The following is a 21721-nucleotide window of genomic DNA, read 5'->3' as shown; positions in this document are numbered from 1 at the left end:
CAAAAAACAAAGTGTATGAACAATGTCTTATGCTTTTTTGGGGGGTTATGCATCAGACTATCACATGCACATGATGATGTCCTGAGGATGCAAGGGAACCATGGAGACTACAGGAAGTCACAGCGCCCAGTGAAGAGCCTAGCTAGCTGTCTCCCCGTTTCCAGTTGTTAATAGACTGTAGCTTCATATAATTCTCAGCAAGTAAGCGAATAAGAGTAATTGAGTGTCAGTTTATCTTTCTAATGTGAGTGTCCACCAAAAGGGAAATATCATTAATGGCATTGTACTGGTATGGCAGCAGACATTTCAGAGACAGGAGAAATAAACCAAAGACCATTTGCATGGATACCACTAAGCTCAATCATAAAATATGTATTTTTGCAGTTTGGGAGAACCAAACCTTTAAGGGCAGAAAGACAGAGTGTGAATATGTGTTTATGTGTGCATGCGCATGTATATTTAATTGGAGCAGGTGTTTGTTGTACTGCTGTGATACTACACAATGCAGTGTGGTGATAAACAGAGACACAGCATGGAGAGACTGAGGTGAAATGATAGACAGAGGAGCAAGAGAGGAGGCAAAGGAGGAGTGCTCATTAAAAACTTGCATGCCTGCTGTGTAAGGGAGAGAGATGGAGAGAGAGGCAGAGGAGACAGGTAGACCACCAGAGACAAAGCTAACAAAAAGAGGGGGGCAAAATAGCAGAGCCAGGGAGCAGGGCTCGCAGTGGAGAAAGTTTGCATTGGAAATGGGAGAAGAAGATGAGGAGGAGAGGAAGAAGCGAGAGAGAGAGACAGAGGGGGGATTAAATGGACAGCTCATGAGAGGGGTGGAAGGACTGGAAAAGACAGAGGGATTCCCCGATGGCGTCTCATCTCTCTCTCTTTCTTGCTCTCCTTCTCCCTATTTCCCTCCTTTTTTCTCCCAATAAATCATTCTGACTTCTCCTTAACCAACTCATTCCCAGCAGGCGGCAAGAAAACTGTAACAATCTTCCTCCTTTCTGCTATCTCTCTCTTTTTCTCACTACCTCCTCCTGTCTCTGTCCCTGTCTGGGCTGTTCCTCTCCCTATTTCTCTCTTTCTTTCTTGCACAAACACACCTTAAATGCACAGTTTGTGGCAGTGGAGTTGACAGAGGGGGGCAAATTACCAATACATTTTACCATGTCTCTGCAGGACAGAGATACATAAATACATGAGCCACAACACACTTGGATGAAAAGTACTAATCAATCAAATGTAACTTAATTGCTTTTAGATCTAACATTTAATTCATGGGCATAACTTGCAAAATAAAACAGCCAGTCACTTAAGAGATTGTGTCTCACCAAAACAAAGTCAAATCCCAACAATAGCACTGTGAACATGACTGATTTGAACAGTATAATCTACTCTATTTTTATATTTTCTTAACGGTGGATTGCGTGGGATGACATTAGCGCACGTGCATGCGTGTTTATGTGCTGCAGCTATGAGAGGATTATACATAAAGATAGTGCTGTACTAGACTGACTTACATAGTCTGGGGGATCCAAGCGAGGAAGGGTGGTAACGGAGAATATATGTGCGTGCGCGAGTCTACGGGTGTTTCTTAGCCTTTGTAATAAAAATGCAATTGTGTGTGTGTGTGTGTGTGTGTGTGTGTGTGTTTCGGGGGGGTGGGTAGAAGGGGCTGTGGGTTACGTTGAAAAATAGACTGCAGATGTTGGCTGCGGACGTATCTTGCAGAGGGGGGATTCAAAGCTTTCTACTTTTATACCGGTGGTGGAGGTCGAATAGTTGACAAAAAAAAAAAAAAAACTTCAAGTCGCAGTGATGCCTGATGTGCTGCTACTCGGCCACAATATTGGAGGAATGCGCTTTTGTCGCTCGCAGGGGGTGGAGTTAGAAAGTGAACGAGCGCTGCCTACCAAACAGAGAGCGGAGAAGGAGGAGAGAGAGAGAAAGCCGAGAGACGGGTGGGCAGGCTGCACTCCGTAAGCGATGGTTGTCTGATAGAGTCTTGAAGACCTAATGAAACTGGCTGGTTGAATTGTTTGAAGCGATTACAGAGCTCAGTAACCCCACTCGCTTTGCATCTCTCGGACCCTTGGAAGGAAAAGAAACTGCAGCAGCACGCAGCTAACAGTTTATAAAAAGAAGAGGACTTGCCTAAGATAGGCTCTATTATTTTGCCACCCTTAATTTTCCTTCTCTAAGCAGTTTCACGTCTGCAGTGCACAACTCTTTCCCAGACAGGACCGTTTCATGCCGGGAGGAAGACCGACCTCCAGCTTGGACCCAACACCGGCCTCCCACACTCCTCTGGCGGGCTCAGAAGCAGCAGTTCCCGGTGAGAAGAGAGGACCAGGCGCAGCCCAGCAATTAAGGAGATCCGCTCATAAGGACTTCCAGAACCCCCCTTGTTTGAAGCCCCAGGATTTGTTGGGCAGGGAGAGAGGGGGTTCGCAGTATCTGGTTTATGGGGGGGGGGGGCTCAGTCACTTCACACCACAATAGACTTTGAGTTTTACAACACTTATTAACCAGGGCAAGTCTTATAGTCTTTGAACGTATCCGTTTGTATACATGCATGAAGCTTTTGTTTCCCCCCTCCTCTCCCGTCTGTTAGGCATTTGCTGGGATGTTTGAGTCGCGTTGTTTGGTGGGGTGAAGGGACCGAGAGAGTGGCCGGAGAGACCCACGGGACGGAGGCCGAGAGAGGAGAGATGGCTCTGGTAGCGCTGTCTCTCTGGGTGCTAACGAGTCTCACCTGGGCGGACGTGGTCCAGGTGTCAGCCAACAGGCATTCCGTTTACTGGAACAGCTCCAACATACAGTAAGACCCCCTACTCCTCATGTTTTATTAGTGTGTGTGTTTAAATGTGCCATTTCTTTTGATGTCTCTATTCCCCACCTGTTATAGGGAAGGAAAATGTTCTGCTTTGCACTCCCTGGGCTGTCAGGTTTACACTATCACACTTTCAGTTCATCAGTTGTTTATTGGTAGTGGTTTGAGCTTTGGTTGCTTGTATCTATAATACTGTATCAGGGTTGTAGCAGCAACCTTCCACGTCCGTGTATATTTCTCTCTTTTAAGTGGAAGAAATTAGAATTAGATCCACAAAAGCTATTTAAGCAGGCCTCTCATGTTTCTTTTTTGTGGTGAAGCTATTTTTGAACCGCAAACTGCTCTGTCAGACCCCTACTGTGAAGTCAAGGTGGCTCCAAACCATCTTTTCAACACCTTCACTTGCACAAGTAGTCGCACATATTCAGTTTCTGTTCCTCAGTCCAGCGTCACTCGCATGTTACCATTTATATAGTGACTTCCCTCCTTTTCTGTCCCCTCTCCTCTACCTTCAGCCATGCATGGTCGATGAGTAGAAAGAAAAGCAAGAGAATCACATGTGATTCTGTCGCCTTCCTTCCCTCCTCTCTCCGTTATGTGGCTCTCTTCTCTCAGTCTTTCTCTGTCTACTCCTCTATCTGGTTCAATTAGGAGCACTTCTTCATCCTGACCTCATTGTGTTGTAGCAGTGTCACTATTCAATCTCTCCTTCTCGCTGCCTCTCTCAACTTGCTCTCTCCTGCTATCCCTCTCTAACCCCCTTTCTTGTTTACACTCAGTCCATTGGCCTTTTTTTATCCTCCTAATCCCTCGCTGCTCGCCCCTATCTCGATTCAAGTAAAAAGATTGTTTCCCTTCCCTCTCTCTTTTTGTGAAAGCTGCCTTTTTAATACCGTTCTTGTGAGTCCATGGCTCTGTTGCTGGTTCTTTAAGAATGTAATGTCATTCTGCAGCAACACACTGTAGGCCGTCTCACCTCCTACAATTCATAGTAACATCTTGTAAGTTTATGTTGTATTAGCTGTCGTTCAACATGTCCTAATCTTTAAATCCATGTTTCATTTGTTAAATTCACAGCCATTTTCTTTCCTGCCCAAAATATGCAGATAAAATGTTGTTAATTTGCAAGTGATTGCTGGATTTGACGTGAAATATCGCCAGATTTTTCAAAGATTTCATCTTAGTGAGCAATTCGGCAATTTGTAGGAGCTATCGTGTTTTGATTTTCTCAATAATATTAGAAAATAATGCAATGATCAACCTACATTTTAGGTCTCCGAGGTGCACAACAGCGCATGTCACACACTAACACACACCTTCCCTTTTCGTTCTCCATCTTGCAATGAATCCTGTCAATGTGTAAGCTATATTTCGGCAACCAGGCGTCCCTCAGAACATCTAGCTTTGTGGTATTTACCTCTTGAGCAGAATTTACTGGGCCTCTAAGATGAGCGACTCACATTTTATGACTGTGCTTATTAAGGAAGTAAACAATATGAAAACTCAGAAAATACACAGTTGTTTTTGCAGGCGGAGGATCAATGATTCTGTCCGCCGACACTAACTCAAGGCCAATGATTTTAGTTTACAGCGTGAAATAAAACTACAAGAGGCAAGTGAATTTATGCCTCACAACAGAATTACTATACACAAAGTGCTGCGTAAAGTAATAGAAGCGGAAAACATAAGGTTATTGGTTGTGGTACAATACTGTAAACAATATTAGTTTTCCTTAATGTGAGAAAATAATTTCCGTACATTTTAGAGAAACTAATATTGGATGCACATTTGCTGCTGATGCATTTAAGCTGAAATTCTGAACATTGAGGGTGTTCATTTTCAATTTCTATACTTTTTTGCTCTGTAATAGTTTGATAATACATGCTAATGAAATTCCACCCTCGGTTTTCATATCAGACACAGAAGTTGATTTAGATAAAAATGTGTAAAAAGTGCTTAAAGGCATGGAGAAGAAAAAAGTGACAAAGTGAACCCAAGACCTAACATGAGCAGTCTTAACCTTGGTAAAATGTATACTTAATTAAGTAATTTGTCAGCTGCTTTTGGCCATATATTTAGATGTTTTGCTGTTAAGTAAAAACAAAAAGCTGCTGTGGATTTTTCAGACAAAGCTGTGGGAAGACTAAAGCAGTCTTGATCGGCCTAACCTTTAACCTGACTGTCCAGGACCTGAGTACTGCAGAGCCCAGCAGTCTCTCTCTCGATATGTTCACTGCTAATACGCTTTTCATCCCAGCGGCAGAATATTGTTAGCCCCATGCAGTGTGAGTCTTAGTGTGTGTGTCTTTTTATAAAAGACTGTGGTTAATTAAAGAACACTGCATCTCAGTGGACCTGCCTCATCCCTGATCTTCCCATCTCTCTCTCCCTCTTTGTCAGTGCACATGTACACAATGTATGAGCGCACGTATGAGCAGTGAGTGAGGATACCTTTTTCAATTCAGCCTACTTATTGAATTAGGAGACAAAGGAGCCGTGGCCAGTGGCACACAAAAGACAGATAAACTGCAGGATAACCTGTCTGATCTAGTCTTTCATACACTTCTGAGCCATTTTTCCGCAGCACAGACCCTGTTTCCAGCATTTATTTTAATCTCTGCACTCAATACCACAACATCCAACATTTGTTGGGTTGGCTAACGTGTCTCTAGCCATTGGCAATCGGCCTCTCTGGAGTTTCTGTAACTCACAGTGCAGTGTGGAGGTTTAGAAGGCCAATAATAAGCTGTTGTATAGCTGTCAGTTTGAGTGGTAAACACATTGTAAGGCCTCGGGACCATGCAGTTTCTCAACCAGCTTCTGACCCCGAGCAACTCATCAACCACAAGAGACAGGCTGAGACCATCGCCAAGGATTAACTACTTCACACACGTGTGCACACACACAAGCATGTACATGCACGCTTATAAACTGTACATGTGCAAATGCTAGCATGCTCACATATCTATGATTATGTGAGCGCACATACACACGCTGTCTACTTTTTTTTTAACTTCCAGAAGATGGATCGTTTCCTGCGTTTGCGTCTTGCACAAAGGCTGTTGCCACTGCGTATCAGTCACTTGTCACTGATATCCCTGGGCATGGATGTGTGTATAATGGTGTGCATTTTTGTGTGTGTGAGAACTTGAGTTTGTGTGTGTTTGCCCTGTTACAGATGTCTCTGTTCATTGATGGGTGACCGAAACAAAAACAAATCCATCAGTCCGTTAAATCACACATTATCTTCCACCACCTGGCAATTAACCACCGCTGTGAGTGTGAGTGTGTGCGTGCGTATACATGTGTATGTGTGTAATCTAATAACGCAGCAGTTAACTGGTTTGCATAATAGATATCTGATGATATCTCTTAATTTATCAGTTGTATATTTCGGAAGCGATTAGGTGGTGAATAAACAAACACATCTCTAGATGTGTAGTAGCTTTGTGTGTGTGTGTTTATCAATGACACTGTCACCTCAGCGCATGCCACTGGAATTAAGCCAGCTATCGCAAACAGAATTTGCTCCTCATATAAATGCACATGCGTATGTGTGGTAATCAGTGCCGAGGTGGAACTTGTTTCATATTCATCTAGCTCGTCAGATTGTAGCAGTGACACGTCACACGGGGTGGAAGAGATATAATGCAAAAATATGAGAAGAGAGAGGACATCAGGAAGAATATAGATGGATTTTGTGTTGAATAATAATACAGCGGGGGGACAAGGGTCATCATAATAGTGATAATAAAGCTTGGCCAGTTCCCTTATCCACACAGTGAATTCTCACATTAGACACCATAACGCAGGCCCAGTTTACATGTGCATGAGGAGCATGGGAGAGTGGGGGGGGGTGTTGTAGACATAGACGAGAGGATTAAGCAGGCCAATCAACCATCCCTTGACAGCAACACAAACCTATCTGTCTCCCAGCCCCACTTAGGACAACAACATTTACATTTATGAATATGTGCACAAAGGAGAGTATTACTCACTCACTATCACAAGGCGCATGTGTGTACAACCCATCCGTCATATACGTTTGCGCTGCCGTTACAAAAGACAAACCTCACACACCTGCTCAGTGATCATCGTAACAGTTATATAGACACACTGATCAGCCTGTTCATTAGTAACAAATAATAAGGCCACATAGTGAACAGGTGAATGGATTTTGGTTTGCATAGCGACGTGTGGGTGTGAGTGTGTGTGTGGTGTGCAGACGCTCGCACAGAGATGTCATTAATTAAAAGCAATAGGGAACACTTGTGTGATGGATGACTACTGTTTGCATAATAAGAACCAGTGGTCTTCCGGCTCTCTTGTGTTGTTGCTCATTCTGTGTGTGCGTGCGTAGGAGTAAATACATTTTTCTGATTGGATGATCATTGTCTTGTAGGTGAGCTGAGCAATAAGGGACATGTACAAGAAAGGAGGAAAAGAAATGAATTATTGTTCGTCCTTTATCTTTTTTTTTCTCTTTGGTGATGAGCTAGATTTCCGGAGTGTGCTCCCACCACACTCTTCTTCTCTCATCTTCCAATTGCCTGATGGGAAAGCACTCTTGGGGTGGTGGTATTTTGGGAGCTATGTGGTTTAATGTGAATGTTGTAAGACTCTTTCTCTGTCAAATTAACTTGGACTAAATCTTTCCGGTGCTAGAAAATATGTTTCCTATCTTTGAGGGCTGGTTTTCCTTCACCACGCCTCACCCACACTCGCCTTTTCTTCTCCTCTTACACACTTTGAGATTTGGACCAAAGCCACCTCAAATACAGATTTTTATAAATTTAAACACACACAAAACGCTCACATTGATCTTGAAAAAAAGACAACCTTGAAATATCGAGCCCAACATGTGTTTTTCTACATCTCTTGATTGGGTCTTTCCTTTCCTCAAACGCTGTCTCGCTTACATGATCGACTAATCGGAAGCATTGCTGTGAAAATGAAGTTTTGATGTTCAGCGTTCGTGCTTGCTCAGTCTTGAATCAAATGCTAACTGGTCACTGTAATGGTGGATTCAGAGGAAGTAGGTTTATAGGGATTTTAGGGATATAATTCAGCTAAGACCAAGCTTATATGAGAGTCAGACAAAGTTGAGCTGTTCTGGTCTAACCTGACACAAAGAAAGGGTCTTATTGGTATAAATGCCTGGCTAGGATTGGTATTGATTTAAGTGCCCACTGAATGGTTATTTAGCACAGACGCTTTGTAGGTTGTATTTATCAAGCCTTTCAGAGTCATTGCCGCAGAAGAAATCCACAAGAAATCGCACTGAATAGTTAACTAAAAACACTCCTACCTCAGAGTATGATAAAGGTGTTTTGTTAATGGAAAAAGGAAAGAAGAACATCACCATTTTATGATCAGAATCATGAAGTGACATTAATGGTAATTATTAGGTTCAGCTTCAGAAGTTTCAATATGGATTTAACACATTCTCAACAATAAAGTAAAGTGAAATACAGAATATAGCAGAGTTTCCCACAGGTTGAGAATTTATTTTTGGTAGCCAACCTCAGGGGAGGTGGAGGTGTAGCATGGTGGGCTGCTAAGAACTGCCCGTGAATGCTGTGTTCCAGCAGATTTTTCAGTCTATGCACACCAACTTTAACAGGACAAAATGATAAATACAAAAATACAAAAAAAAATCAGTTTGAGTGGTCCACCCAATTAAATGTTATATGGTAAGTGTTGACTTGTATGATTTTTTAAACTGCTGTGGGCCTGTTTTTATGGTCTGTGCACAACTGTGTGTCATGTGGTCAAAACATCAAGGATGATGGATACAGAACCAATATGTGTAGATAATGTGATATGGATTTACTTGGAATGTGCCCTTGTCAATGTTTGACCAGTGATTTATGTGATTCATGACAAATCCCAGAAGTCCACAAATGTATGCAAAATGTTGTTTTATCCAAAATGGCTAATATCCGTAAAATGTGTGGTATTGGAGCTTCAAGGTTCAGGCAGTGCATTCATATAATATTTCATTAAAGCATGAATGGCATGTTTGGTTTGAGCATTATATCCTGGACAAAATCAGTCCAGTCAGTATCTTTGACTATCTTTATTGCAATGATGTTGTTGAAATCAAATACTTTGAATTTAATATTTACACATCTGCCGAAATGTGCATGCATGTTTTATCATATCATTTGCCACCTGCTGGGAACAAAATTCTATCAAAATCGCCTACTATGGCCAACTGAAATGTTCAAATCACTGGAGGCTCAATATTTGTTAACAGTGAAATGTGTGTCAAAATATCTTTTTTAATTAAATTTTGTCATGCTGCAGAGATGGCCTACACATCATATTCTAGAGACTTTAGAAAACATATTTGTTTGGTACAGATACCTGCAAAAATCACGCCTAATTTATTTGAATGTTTTTTCAATGAAAATGAGAAAAAAAAATTATCATCCCCGTAGTATCACAAATCATATCGTAATTGCAATATCACTGTAAATAATCGCAATTACATATATTTTCAAAATCATTAACCCCCTAGAGCTGCTTTGCAACCCTGGAGCAGAAAGGATGATTTCTCTCTTTTCAAATGGCGAAAAATACATCACTGAGACTTTTGTGCTAGTTAGGATGCTTGATAAATATGTTTCCAGGTTTGGTTCTTTTGTGGAGTTCCCTATGTGTGCGGGTGATTCACTTTAGACCTGTTTCTGACAACATTCCATCAGTTTGATTGGACAGTCTAATTTACCCAAAGGTGTGACTGAGACTGTGAGTGAATGCTCCTCTTTCATTTTTTTGGGTTAAGGCCACAGTATACCATCTCAGATGTGTTTAAAATGATGAAAAGCTCCTTTCAGGTGTTTGGACAAGGTGAGCCCAAGTCGGCCAATTATTGCTTTCCAAAACCGACCAGCTGACAGCCACACCTGTGTTCTGGCCAGGTGTGCCCAGGTGTGAAAAAAATGAGGTGAGCTCCAATGTAGTACAAATTCTTTTCTCCGCTCGCGCCACCGTCCACGCTCACTGCTCGTCACTTTCATGATGACAACAGCAGTTGCTTCACATAGAATAACAGTGAAAGGTGGTGGCTTGTCTTTTCTTTAGCCTTTCTATTAATCTGTTCCTCCACTTTACAATCCCCCTCTCGATGACATCTAGCTTCTCCCTCTTCTGTACTAAAAATGTCAAACTTGATTTTTTGGATGTGATTTATGAGGCATCATCTTTTTCTGAGAATACAATTTAGCCATGTGATAAACAGGCTACGTGTTCACTGTGTTCTCCTGCCATTCACTGAGACTATGAATGAGCAGGTATGAATGATTGTACACTAACATATGTGCGTCCCATACCTTTGTGGGACCATACCATTGTGTTTAACAATGGCTAAAGAGCAGGATCCATTTTACATAGCAGTTAAGTGACTTTTGATTACAATGAGACAAATGGGAGGTTGCATTGATATTGTCTTCTCCACTGGTGATCTCAAGAAGTTTGGTGGTCTGTGTTCACTGCATAACCTGGAGGTAATCCTGGGACAGTGTCTGTATAAGATAATGCAAAGTGTGGAAAGGAAATGTAGAACTCACAAATTAAATTTAGCAGTGACAGCAAAGTGACACTAAAAAGATATTTGCAGGGCAGTTTGGATCTTAACTATAAATTCTCGGAAATCACCGTGCAGTAACAAGAGGAGCTGTGTCAGAGTTACGCAGTGTTTGTGCTGATTTAAGTTAAAACGGTGCCGTCTAAGGCGGATGAATTGCTTTTTTCCTTGACACTCAAATTACTGAATGACCGTCTTCCCTCGTTATCTGTAGATTTTAGGTGTGGGACGAAACAAGAATTTATCTTTCCCACCCATGTGTTAAATTTGAACAAATTGTCCACAGAGAACAAATCCCACAGCAAAGGGCTGGAGGCAGTAAACACAAACACTCGCATGTATACACACTGAGACGCACACACTCGATGTTGTTGTTGATATTAACATTATTCTCTGAGCCCATGCCTAAGCTCCAGCAGTGTAATCAGGTGCTAATAACAAGGCTGTGATGTTTACAAGCTGTTTCAAAGCGCTTTATGTATCTGTGTGTGTGTGTGTATGCAGTGTGAGTATTCTCTATGTGATGTCTACTCCTCGCCAGCGCTTTTGGGGCTTTGGGGGGGTACTAATAATGTAGACTGTCAGCTCTTGCACACACACACACACACACACACACACACACACACACACACACACACACACACACACACACACACACACACACACACACACACACACACACACCAGATGCTCATATGGTGTGTTTGTGATGTGGCTAATGGTAGCAGCGTAGTGGCAGTCTGATGCCATATGCTGAGCCTGATCACAACAGAGCAAAGTGGTCTAGCGTTAATAAACTCTACCGACATGACAATTAGGAGTCCTCCACATAAAGACAATACATCGCACATACAAAATGCAGCTGTTTTCTTCAAACTCACACTCACCAGGAATCAACTGTCGCCGGCCTGGACAGTACAGAGGAGCAGCAGGGAGGAGAGCCACTGCATTGGCAGGGAAAGTGTCTATTGTCACTGCTTGCTGGGCAGAAATGATGATTGAGCGATGTGAGCGTACATGTTTTGTTCAGTTTTAGTCTGATTGTAGCTTCACTGTAACGGGTTTTCATAAGGAAAAATATTGGGGAGATATGAGAAAGTCTTGATTATAAAGGTTTGATTTGGCAGGCGGGGGGTAGGGGGGGCATGGTAGGGTTCTCACAGAATTATGCTTATTCTATCCACAGAGAGAGAGGAGAGAGCGGCAGAGAGAGAGAGAGAGTCTTTAATTGAGGTTTTATCCATTTAAGCTGTCACTAAGAGGCCAACTCTGAAACCTTTTAACCACTCTCCTCTCAGTAATGACACAAATCAGAGAGGAAATGTGCTTGTGTCTGAGCGTTGGTGCGAATGTGTGTGGATGCGTGTGTCTTCGCGCGTGTTAGCGTTCGTGAAGCAAGAGGGTAATTATGCGGAAATTGGGAAATGGCTAAGTGAATTATGACCTTGTTTCAGCAGAAGGCTTTAATCAGTCCCAGCCAGGCCAGGGAGGGAGGCAGAAATGTTCGCTGCACAAGCACTCTGCCCCTGATGGCCACAGCAACCAGTCAGTAAAACTGTCAACCAGATCTGATGTGTCAGTGGAAACCAGCCAGTCAGCCGGTAATTCATACAGGAACAGGCATATTCACAAACCATTAGTAGAAATTTCACGTTTGATCACAAGTCTGAAATTGTTTTAGAGTTATATTCTCTTGTTATTGATTTGGTCTTCCATGGCATGTACAGGGTTGTGTGTGTGTAGAGGTGGGCAATAATTCAAAATCATCTTGTAGTATATTCAATTCAAGTGTAATCGTATTGTAACAAAACGATTAGTTGGGCTGCAACGAAGGATTATTTTCCATATCAGTTAATCTACAGATTATATTCTTAATCAATTAATTGTTTGGTCAATAAAATCTTTGAAAATATTGAAAATTGTGACAGTCCTAAGCAGAGGAATCAATTTTAAATTTGCTTGAGTTGTCCAACCAACAGCTCAAAAATATTCAGTCTACAATGATGTAAAACAGAGAAAAAGCAGTACTTGTTTGAATTTGAGAGGCTGGAACCAGAGAATGTTGTACGCATTTAATAAATGACTTCAACATTTTATAGATTTTCAAAATTGCTGCTGATAGATTTTGTCATCATATAGTGTTATAGTTTTCCAAAAATCTGTAGACTAAAATAAATTATTCCACTCAAGTTGCAATTAAAAAAATCTGTTATTTAAATATTTGTTTAACACATAAAGAGTTTCTTTCTGAAGTAATGCATACAATACTTAACCTGAACATTACTTGATTGTTTTCTATATTAAAAATACTTTCTTTAATACTGTGATTGATTGATTTCAGCCATATTGCCCAGGCCTGTATGGGTGTACAGGGTGAGTTATTCCGTGTGTGAATCTGCTGCCAGTTGTCCTCAGAGTGTCCTGTTCCTGAAGTGCAACTACCAGTTCAGCTGAAACAACAAATAAAACTTAAGCAAAAATTCTGTCCAGAGCGGCAGATGCACGTTTACTCACAGGTCTGTTTGCTGCAGGAAGGTTTGTGCCTGATGGAAAGAGGGCTTCAGTCATTTGGTTAGTTATAAAAGAGGAGAAGTTAGTATTTGTCTTTATAGTCCCCTCTGGGGGTTTTATGGTTGTGCATTTACATAAGTGTACACAATTACGTTAATGGTAATATAAGTGCACAAATTGTCTATCTCGCAGAAAATTGGCTGTCTTGCAACCCCATTAAGTCTAGCCTTAAACAGCTATATTCATCTTGGAAGGAGCAAAAAGAAGACAAGAAAGAATGAAATAAGGAGTAAATGACGGTAGAATATGCAGCCCTATGGACACATGAAAAATGCATCTCATAGTGTGATGTTTTCGACTGATTGCAGGTTGTTGGCCATGAACAAAAATGTGAAAACACTCTGTTGTGATCAATGCCAGTCGTCTCAAACTGGCTGTGTTGCCTGTGAAAACATGCTAATTTTAGTTTTGTTTTAGCAGTTTTCCTCCTCTGATGTCCATGTGTTTTTGTGTGTGCCCATGTTTGGCTGCTTATTTGTGGTTGAAGAGTGTTCACTTGTTCATGTATGAATAGCTCTTGCTGTTCAGATGTGTGTATGGTCAGCAACACTGCTGTGTGTCAGTGTGTCTCCGAGTGCCTCCGTTGGTTCTGGTCTGGCTGTCTATTCCTGTCAGTGTTGGATCGATGGCGTCCCACAGACACTGCGCTCCTCTCCTGGATGTTTCAGTGTGTTCCTTCTTTCTCTCGCCGTGTATCTGCTGCTCTGCCCTCCCCTCCCTCGCTCTGCCTCTCCGTCTCTCCTGCTGCCTCTCCTGTTGGCTCGGCTTCTCGGCATCACTTCTTCGTCTCCTCCTCATTGTCCTCCTCTGCATCACCGTACTACTCTCAAGGCTCTCTTCACATCAGACAACGAGCTCTCAGTGTGTGTGTGTGTGTGTGCGTGTACGTATTCTTTATGAGGGATTCCTGTTCTTGGCTTCACATCTTAGCCAGTTTGTGTGGTGTGCTGAATTCCAATAGGGTGCTGCAGCTCTTCCTTGGTTTTTAGGGGATTTGTATACCCTGTATGTGTGAGTAAGGTCTGAAACAGTTAGTTGATACATTAATTTATATGTTAGTGTACTTAATTAAAATGGTTTTGATAATAAGTTAATCATTTTAAGCAAAATGCCCAATATTCATTGGTTCATTGGACTGGCTGCTTCTCTCAGTTTTACGTTGTTGTATGTGGAATATGTTTTATGCTACTTGAAGATGTCATCTTGGGCTGAGGGAAACTGGGTAGGATTTTTTTCACTAAACTATTAATTAATGGATTTTAAAAATAAAAAAGAGAATTAAAGCATTAGCAGCTCCGCTGGGGTTAGAAGTGGGTGATATGGATAAGCTCTTCTATCATGTTATACTGTTGTATTACTACTGTATGTAGTAGGTTGACACACTATCGGTTTACTGATTAGTAAACCGACACACCATTAGTCAGCTATTTTGATGAAGTGATATATTGTCATTGTCAAGTCATTTAGCAAGCTACAATGCCAAACGGGCTTCTCAAATGTGAGAATTTGATTATATCTCCGTTTTATATAATTCAAAATGAGATTTATTCATAATGAAAATGATCATGATTTTCAGCAGTTGGATGTTAGATAAATATATAGCAGTTGGATGGTAGATAAATATATAGAAATCATCATAGTAAATGATTACTGGAAATTCTATTCCAAGAAACCCTGCACATTCTCCTTTGCTTGTAGTCACTATATCAAAGATGTTATCAGACCCTCATCAGGTAAAATTCAAGTCCAAACACAGCTGATATCTTGAACTCACTTTATTAACAGTGTGCAGCATTATTGGTTCGACGGGGATGAATCTGTCGATACAATTTTCTAGCGTGCAAGAACTTTGTAGTAATTGTTACCTGCTGGAAATTCTATTGAGAAATCATTTATAGATGAAATTGTCAAATGGGAAAGTCTGTTTTTGCCTTTTCCACTGAATTAAATACCTAACAACTCCAGGTACTTCATCACAGCTATGTTAAAATGCAATACTTCCATAAAGCATTCCCAGCCATTGATTTGCATCATAGTCTGCAATGGCAACTGACAAATTACTATCGACTCACAATATATATTGTCTGGACATCCAACATTAACTGTGAGTTGTAGTGTATGTATATGTGTGTGTGTATGTGAGCTCCTCTGTCTCTGTGTGTGCATACATGCTTTCATAAATACCCACATGTTTTTGACCTTTGGTGTGCATTTTAGTCCTATTTTTTCTTGTGCTTTTTCATGCATTTACATGAGGGACAGCTGCGTTTTTGTGTATACGTGTGTACGCTGAGCAGAGTCAATGGTTGTCAATGGAGGGAGATAAAATAAGGATGGCTGAGAGCTAGCGGTGCTGGCTGGCCTCACTGCTAACACCCACGCTGTCTGTAGGCTCTGCTCTCCATTCCTACGCTTTGAGGCACAGGAATGTGCCGCATATGAATGAATGTTTACTACTCTCAGCCAACTACTCCTGCTCGACTATCATGTTTTTAATAAAAGTGTAAAGTCCAGGGCGGCATTGGAGGTGGATATGTACACTTTATTTCACTTGTATTATAGGGAGCGAGAAGAGCGTAGAGGATAGAGGGGGGTGGATGATAGAGGGTGTGTGTGTGTGTGTGTGTGTGTGTGTGGGGGGGGAGGATGTCGGGGTTGCAGCGTTGTTGTAATGAATGTACTGCAGTTAAAAAGAATTCTGTGTCACTTCCCGGGAGAGAGAGAAATAAAGGTGGTGGAGGGGGAGAGGGAAATGTGGGAGGAGATGTTGCGAAATAGGATGTGTTGTGTTGATGGAGCAGAGTTCTTCGCAGCCAGGCAAACTCTCCTCCCATCCTAGTATGTGCTTATGTGTGTATGACTTGGGGGGGGGGGGGGGGGCATGTGAATGACCCACAGCCTACGAGCATACCACCCACACACATTACCCACGTGTATTAGAACAGTACATATGCATGCCCTTCACTCTGCATTTTCCCCCTATGCTTTCTCGCTTACATACATGCGCACGCACACAATCTTTCACTTACACACACATGCAGGGAAAACTCGTTTCACGGGGACAGTCTCTGTCATTACCTCCCACCGATTCCTCAAGGGAGTACATTGTTATTTTCTTCCAGCCCTGATCAAATAAAGTGGAGCAAATAGAGAACTCACACACACACACACACACACACACACACACGCATACACATGCACTCCTCCATACACAAACGTATAGAAAAACACACACCATACACTCCTATGTTTGCTAAACCGTGATTGAATTAAACAGAATGATGACACCCATCTGCCTACTCACTGTGTGTTGTAAATTGTTGCTCGCACCACACAATCTGAGTGTTTTTCCCCCCTTGAGGTGAATAGTAAAGCCAAGCATATGTCTTGCATCACGCGTTGCAATTTTCTACAGTATCAGTTCAGATAATCAAAGGCTCCATGACACTCTCCTCTTAGATTGGATAGGGCTGTAGAGATGGTAGTGGATAGGCAGAGAGAGCAGTTTAACATCGGCCATATCTGTCGGCCTCTGTTGTTGCTGGAGAGAGAAAAAAGACAGAGAGAACACACAACAAGAAAGACCAGACAGAGAGAAAAAAAATCATTGATGGAGGTTGAAGGGGAAAGAGTGGAGGGCACAGAATAATAGAGAAAGGAGGGCCCTGCAGAACAGTACTGCCAAAACCGAGGTCAATTGTGATGAAAATGGCCGTTCACATGACCACAATAGCAGCTGAGTGACAGGACTAAAGCAGCATGGCTGGGCTTATCCTGATCACTCAGGGCCTTGACTGGGGAAATCACAATGCCCTGGAGATCTGTCCTTTTTGGGCTTGGAGGATCACAGAGTGCCCACGGTCCCAAGCTTTGGCCCTGAAACGTCCCTGGCATTACCATATCAATGCTTCCCTGGCTATTCCGCCAAGGAGCAGGGTGGCTAGCGATAGTGCCTCCCGGTTAGCATCGCCCTCTGCCTTCACAAGGCTATTCAGAGGGGAGTCAATGCTAACTCAATGCTAAGTGTGAATGGGAAGAAGTGTAAGCTCACTCCTGTAGCGTGAACCCACATCTGTTGGTGCATTCAGGCCAGTGTTTGTGGGTATATGAGTCTCTGTCTTTATCTCTCTGCCCCACTTTGTTTTTCACATTTTAAGCTGTTCTGTTTCTGCACATAGGACTGGATATAGAAACTTCAGTATGTTTTGGGTGTCAATCAAAATGTGTCCGTAGCACATTATTTTGTGTTCGTAGCACATATATATCAAATATTTTCAAATACCAAAAGTTGGCATAGAGTGCTTGCTCTTCTTCACTTGTTCTTTGATCACAGTTTCTATTTTATTTAAGCCAAGAACCTCTACAGCTCCTTGACAACATTTAACGTTTGACTTTTTTCTTAGATGGAATGGGGTTTTTTTATATAGAAAAAGGAGAATTCTTATGGTACTGATAAAAATCATGTGATGTTCATGAAAGCTATATACTGTATCTACTAAATTTACTTTGTGGTGAGATTATCTTCTCAACTGCTGTTTCCTGGGTCCAGAACACAACACGGATGAGAAGTCCTTAAAGTTCTCAGAGTGGACAAGTGGGTAATCGCCCCCTGCACTGGGTTGTACCAGTTTTTTTTGTAAATCCATTACAAAGTTTGAGTATTAAGTATTTCAAGTTCTTAGTATCGACTAGCTAGTTTCAAACTAGTGATTTACTAAAATGGGTTGAACCAGTAAAATATAAGCAGTCATAGCTGGATGGATAAGTCCAGTTTTACAAATCTCTGTTTTTCCTTTGGGGACACAATTTAAAGTAAAAAAAAAAGTAATAAATTCCAATACATCGCAATATGTTTAAAATCTCAATAATATCATATTGTGACATAAGTATCGTTGACTTTCTTTTATTTATATATATATATACATGCATGTAGAAATATGTGTGTTTCAGTTTGTAGTATTTACACAGAACCGAAGAAACCTCTTGGATGAGAGGTGAAATGTCTTGCAGTATCTTCAACCAAGTCCAGTTGTGTTTGATTAACCCTCCTTGGACAACTATGACCTGGATGAAGGAGAATCTTCACAGACATAGTATTAGTATGAAGTTTGAACTTGGTGTAACCGACTCCCGCTGATAAAGATGACATGATACTTTATATGAAAGCTTCAAAATATCTGCTGCGTGGCATACTACCTTGTGGTGAGATGTTTTCTTCTCAAAAACATTGTTTTGGTATCAGTATGGTATCGCACCTCCTCTGGTAACGGTCCTCCACCACCTTGTACAACTTCTCTCAAATAGAAAACTACTAAAACAGCAGAGTTGAGGGTGTGTAAGTGAAAAGAGTATGGTGTAAGAACGGGTTACAACCTCCCTGTGTTGTAGGCATATTATATCACATGACACTCGCAGTAGATGGCCTTTGATATCATTACAATGCAATTAGAGATATTAGCCAGTAGGAGTACAAGCTACAATGCAGTGTTAACTTCATTATTACACAGCGGGGAGGAAATGGATCATCTGGAGAAGAACGGCTGCTTTTTAAATGATGCAGAGGGGACGCAGAATGAGATGGAGGGAGAGGAAGGAAGGAAGGAAGGAAGGAGAAAATCGATGGCTAAAAGTAGAGGATAAAAAACTCATAGGGCGATGAAGAGAGGAAGATGGGGAAGACAGGTGAGATATTGGCCATAGACTTCTTGCTTTGTCATTGGAAATCAGAGCCATAGGGGAGGACACTGTTTGATTTTGCTCTTCTTGTTTTAATCTGTCAGTCAGCACACTCTCTCTCTCTCACACACACACACACACACACACACACACACACACACACACACATACACATATAGCCTCCAGTATGTCACTGAGTATCGGCAGTAAGCTGAGAGGTTATCATGCGTCGTCAGGTGCCAGACCGACTCTTGGTAGCAGGTTTGTCATTTGTAATTAGAGAGTAAAGGAGAGTAGGCTTGTTTTTTCCCACCTCTCTCTCTCTCTCTCTCCTATTTTCTGGCTGAAGGCTGTCTCTGGGTATCGACAGACAAGTGACGGGGGATACACAAACACACACACACACACACACACACACACACACACAAACACACACACACACACACACACACACACAAATACATGCACTGACACACGTTTGATGGGCCAAGTTTGATTCCATTAAGTGGAGTTTGTCAGTTAGTGAAGTGTTGTGGTGAATGCTGATGGTCAATCCCACAGAGCTAAACAGGAACTGAAGCAGCCTGTTCAGGCACTCACAACACTGAGGGTGACTGAGCAGTGGCAGGCCTAACTATGATTATTGTATGTTAGTCACACACACGCACTCACGCACACACACACATATACACACACACACACTCACACACTATCTGTTGTTGCATGGCTATGTGGTCACGGTCCATGCAGCTCTGAGTTCTTGTCACGGTTAAAAAGGCTTCCTTCTGGAGAGGAGGGGGAGTTGAGTCTTAAGACGGAGAAGGGGACGGGGAGGAGGGGGGGGAATAAGAGAAGCGGGAGATAATAGGAGAGGGCTAACAGTGGGGGTGGAGGGCTGGGATGGACCAAAGAGGGAGTGAAAAGGGGAAGATAGAGGCTGAAGGTGGGTTTTCGGAGTATGAAAGCCTGCGTGCCTCCATTTCTGTGCCATTGATGTATTCTAATGCTAAGTGTGTAAGGCTGGGCCTCGACTGGTCTCTGGGAGAGATGAGCCTTTGATAGGCACAACCAAGCAGTGGGGCAGATCCCTCGCATGCCATTCATATGCATATCTGTGTGTGTGTATGTGTGTGTGTGTTTGTGTGTGTGCGCATGTGTACACACTTGTACACTGCCATTTAAGTAACTGTTTTTTAGCCATTTGCGCCAGTGGTAGATTGGTCTAATTTCCATATCAATGTGAGCATGTTTTAGGCTGCTTTGAGCATTGCACACCCTAATCCTAATTTACCCCCTAGGACCATGCTGGTGGATGTTTTTATGATCTTGGATCGTATGATTCTGTGTGTGTATGTGTGTGTGTGTGAATCTGCCATGGAGGGAGCATTTGAACATGCAGCGTTTTGTGTGTGGCCGCTGTATAACGGACCACATCTGATCAGGTAATTGGCCATCTGCAGATAAGGGCAAAGTACAGAAACTCAAAGAGGACTACATCTCACCAGCCTTTTCAGGAGGTGTGTGTGTGTGTGTGTGTGTGTGCGCGTGTATGTGAAGAGACGGCACGTTGTTGTGTGGATGGCTTTGTTTGCCGTGTGTTACGGTTCCCCAACCGATTATAGCATGAAATTCCACACACATTGTATAGCAATGGGGAGTCTCACATGTGGACAGACACACACACACACAAGGGCACACAGTCAATAACATACCAAAGCAAGAAGTCAAAAAGGCCTGTTAATGACTGTCGGGACAGAAAGGGTGCAGGACTGTGGTGGTGTCAAGGCTTTGTGACAGATGCTGGTTGTAAAATGCCTTGCTCACAGGTTTATTGTTATGAAAAAAAACTAACGATCAGATTCAGTAAGATTGATGCCATTCCTTCTTTCTTTCTCTCTTTTTCACACACACACACACACACACCCACACACACACACACACACACACACACACCCTAATCCCCCTCTGAGCCCTGGAGAGTCTCTCCCATCAATGACCCTCCTTTCACTCGAGCTCTTTCGTTTGTTTCTCTTCCTCCCCTTCCTACTCGGATTTGCTCTTGTACCTCAACCTCCTGTTCTGCTTGTTCATCTTACTTCACCTCCTCTCACTCGCATACTTCACGGACTGCCGTGTATTTATCTGTGTGCATGTGCCCCGTGCGTGTGTGAGCGTGTGTGTGTATATATGTATGTGTGTGTGTGTGTGTGTGTGTGTGTGTTTTTCTGGGAGATAGGGGGAGGGGGGAAGAGTGCTCGCCTTTATACTTTCATTGCTTCTCTTTTCTGCTCAAGAATATGATGGATGTGTTAAAACAAAGCAAAGACAGAATATCAGTGCCATCCACTGATGTTGCTTTCACCTCCGAGTGTGTGTGTGTGCGTGTGCATGTGTGTGCGTGCGTGTGCTTAGAGGCACTGGAGGTTATTTGATCTCACTGTGTTGTTGGAGAGGAGGCTGCTCTCTTGCTTTATGACCGGCGCTGTAGGGAGATATTCAGCTTCACCTGCCTCTCCTCAACAATCCATCATCCCTCTCTCAGCAGACAAACGCACTCCACTCAACTTATTACTTCCTCTCACCCTCTCAGAAACATTTAAGACTTTCTCTCAACAGCCCGCACTTACACGCGCTGTAATGCATGCACGTATTCTCAAACTCTCTCCACAGTTTGTCTCATAAGCCGAGAGAAACGAGCGAAACTGTCTGTGCTTCACGATGGATAAATGAGTGACAAAGCAGAGTGTGCGCGAGTGTTATAATTCTGATAGTGTTCCTGCAAGTGATTATAAGCCGTTGCTGTGTGAAAGCAATGCAGCTCCTTCGTTAAGATGTTAAGTGTGTGGTAAACTGAACGGGGACGAGGACTCAGCTAATGACTGTTTCTGCACACTTCATCAGATTGCTCTCCCGCAATATTGCCTCATATCACTCTCTGGCACCATTGGCGCTTAATAGTGTATGTGTACGTTTGATAGTGTTTGCGTGCGTGCGTGTGTACGTCTGATCACAACGTATATTGCTTTGTAGAGCCATTATAGTTTAATAGG

The 21721-nt window shown here is 42.4% G+C and overlaps 1 protein-coding gene across 1 annotated transcript in view; it reads left to right on the top strand.

Annotated features, from left to right (window-relative positions):
• The first annotated feature begins 1971 nt into the window (after positions 1 to 1971).
• Positions 1972 to 21721, top strand: part of efna3b (ephrin-A3b) — a 56519-nt gene continuing 36769 nt past the window's right edge. The window contains exons 1-2 of the mRNA XM_046046111.1: positions 1972 to 2335; positions 2615 to 2821. Coding sequence (XP_045902067.1) covers positions 2712 to 2821 — 110 coding nt within the window. The 5' untranslated portion in view covers positions 1972 to 2335; positions 2615 to 2711. The remainder of the gene's footprint in view (positions 2336 to 2614; positions 2822 to 21721) is intronic.

The sequence above is a fragment of the Micropterus dolomieu genome, linkage group LG03 (genome assembly GCF_021292245.1).
Source record: "Micropterus dolomieu isolate WLL.071019.BEF.003 ecotype Adirondacks linkage group LG03, ASM2129224v1, whole genome shotgun sequence".
Classification (NCBI taxonomy): Eukaryota; Metazoa; Chordata; class Actinopteri; order Centrarchiformes; family Centrarchidae; genus Micropterus; species Micropterus dolomieu.
Note: the sequence above shows the minus strand (reverse complement) of the source record. Positions and strands in the feature narration are given on the sequence as shown.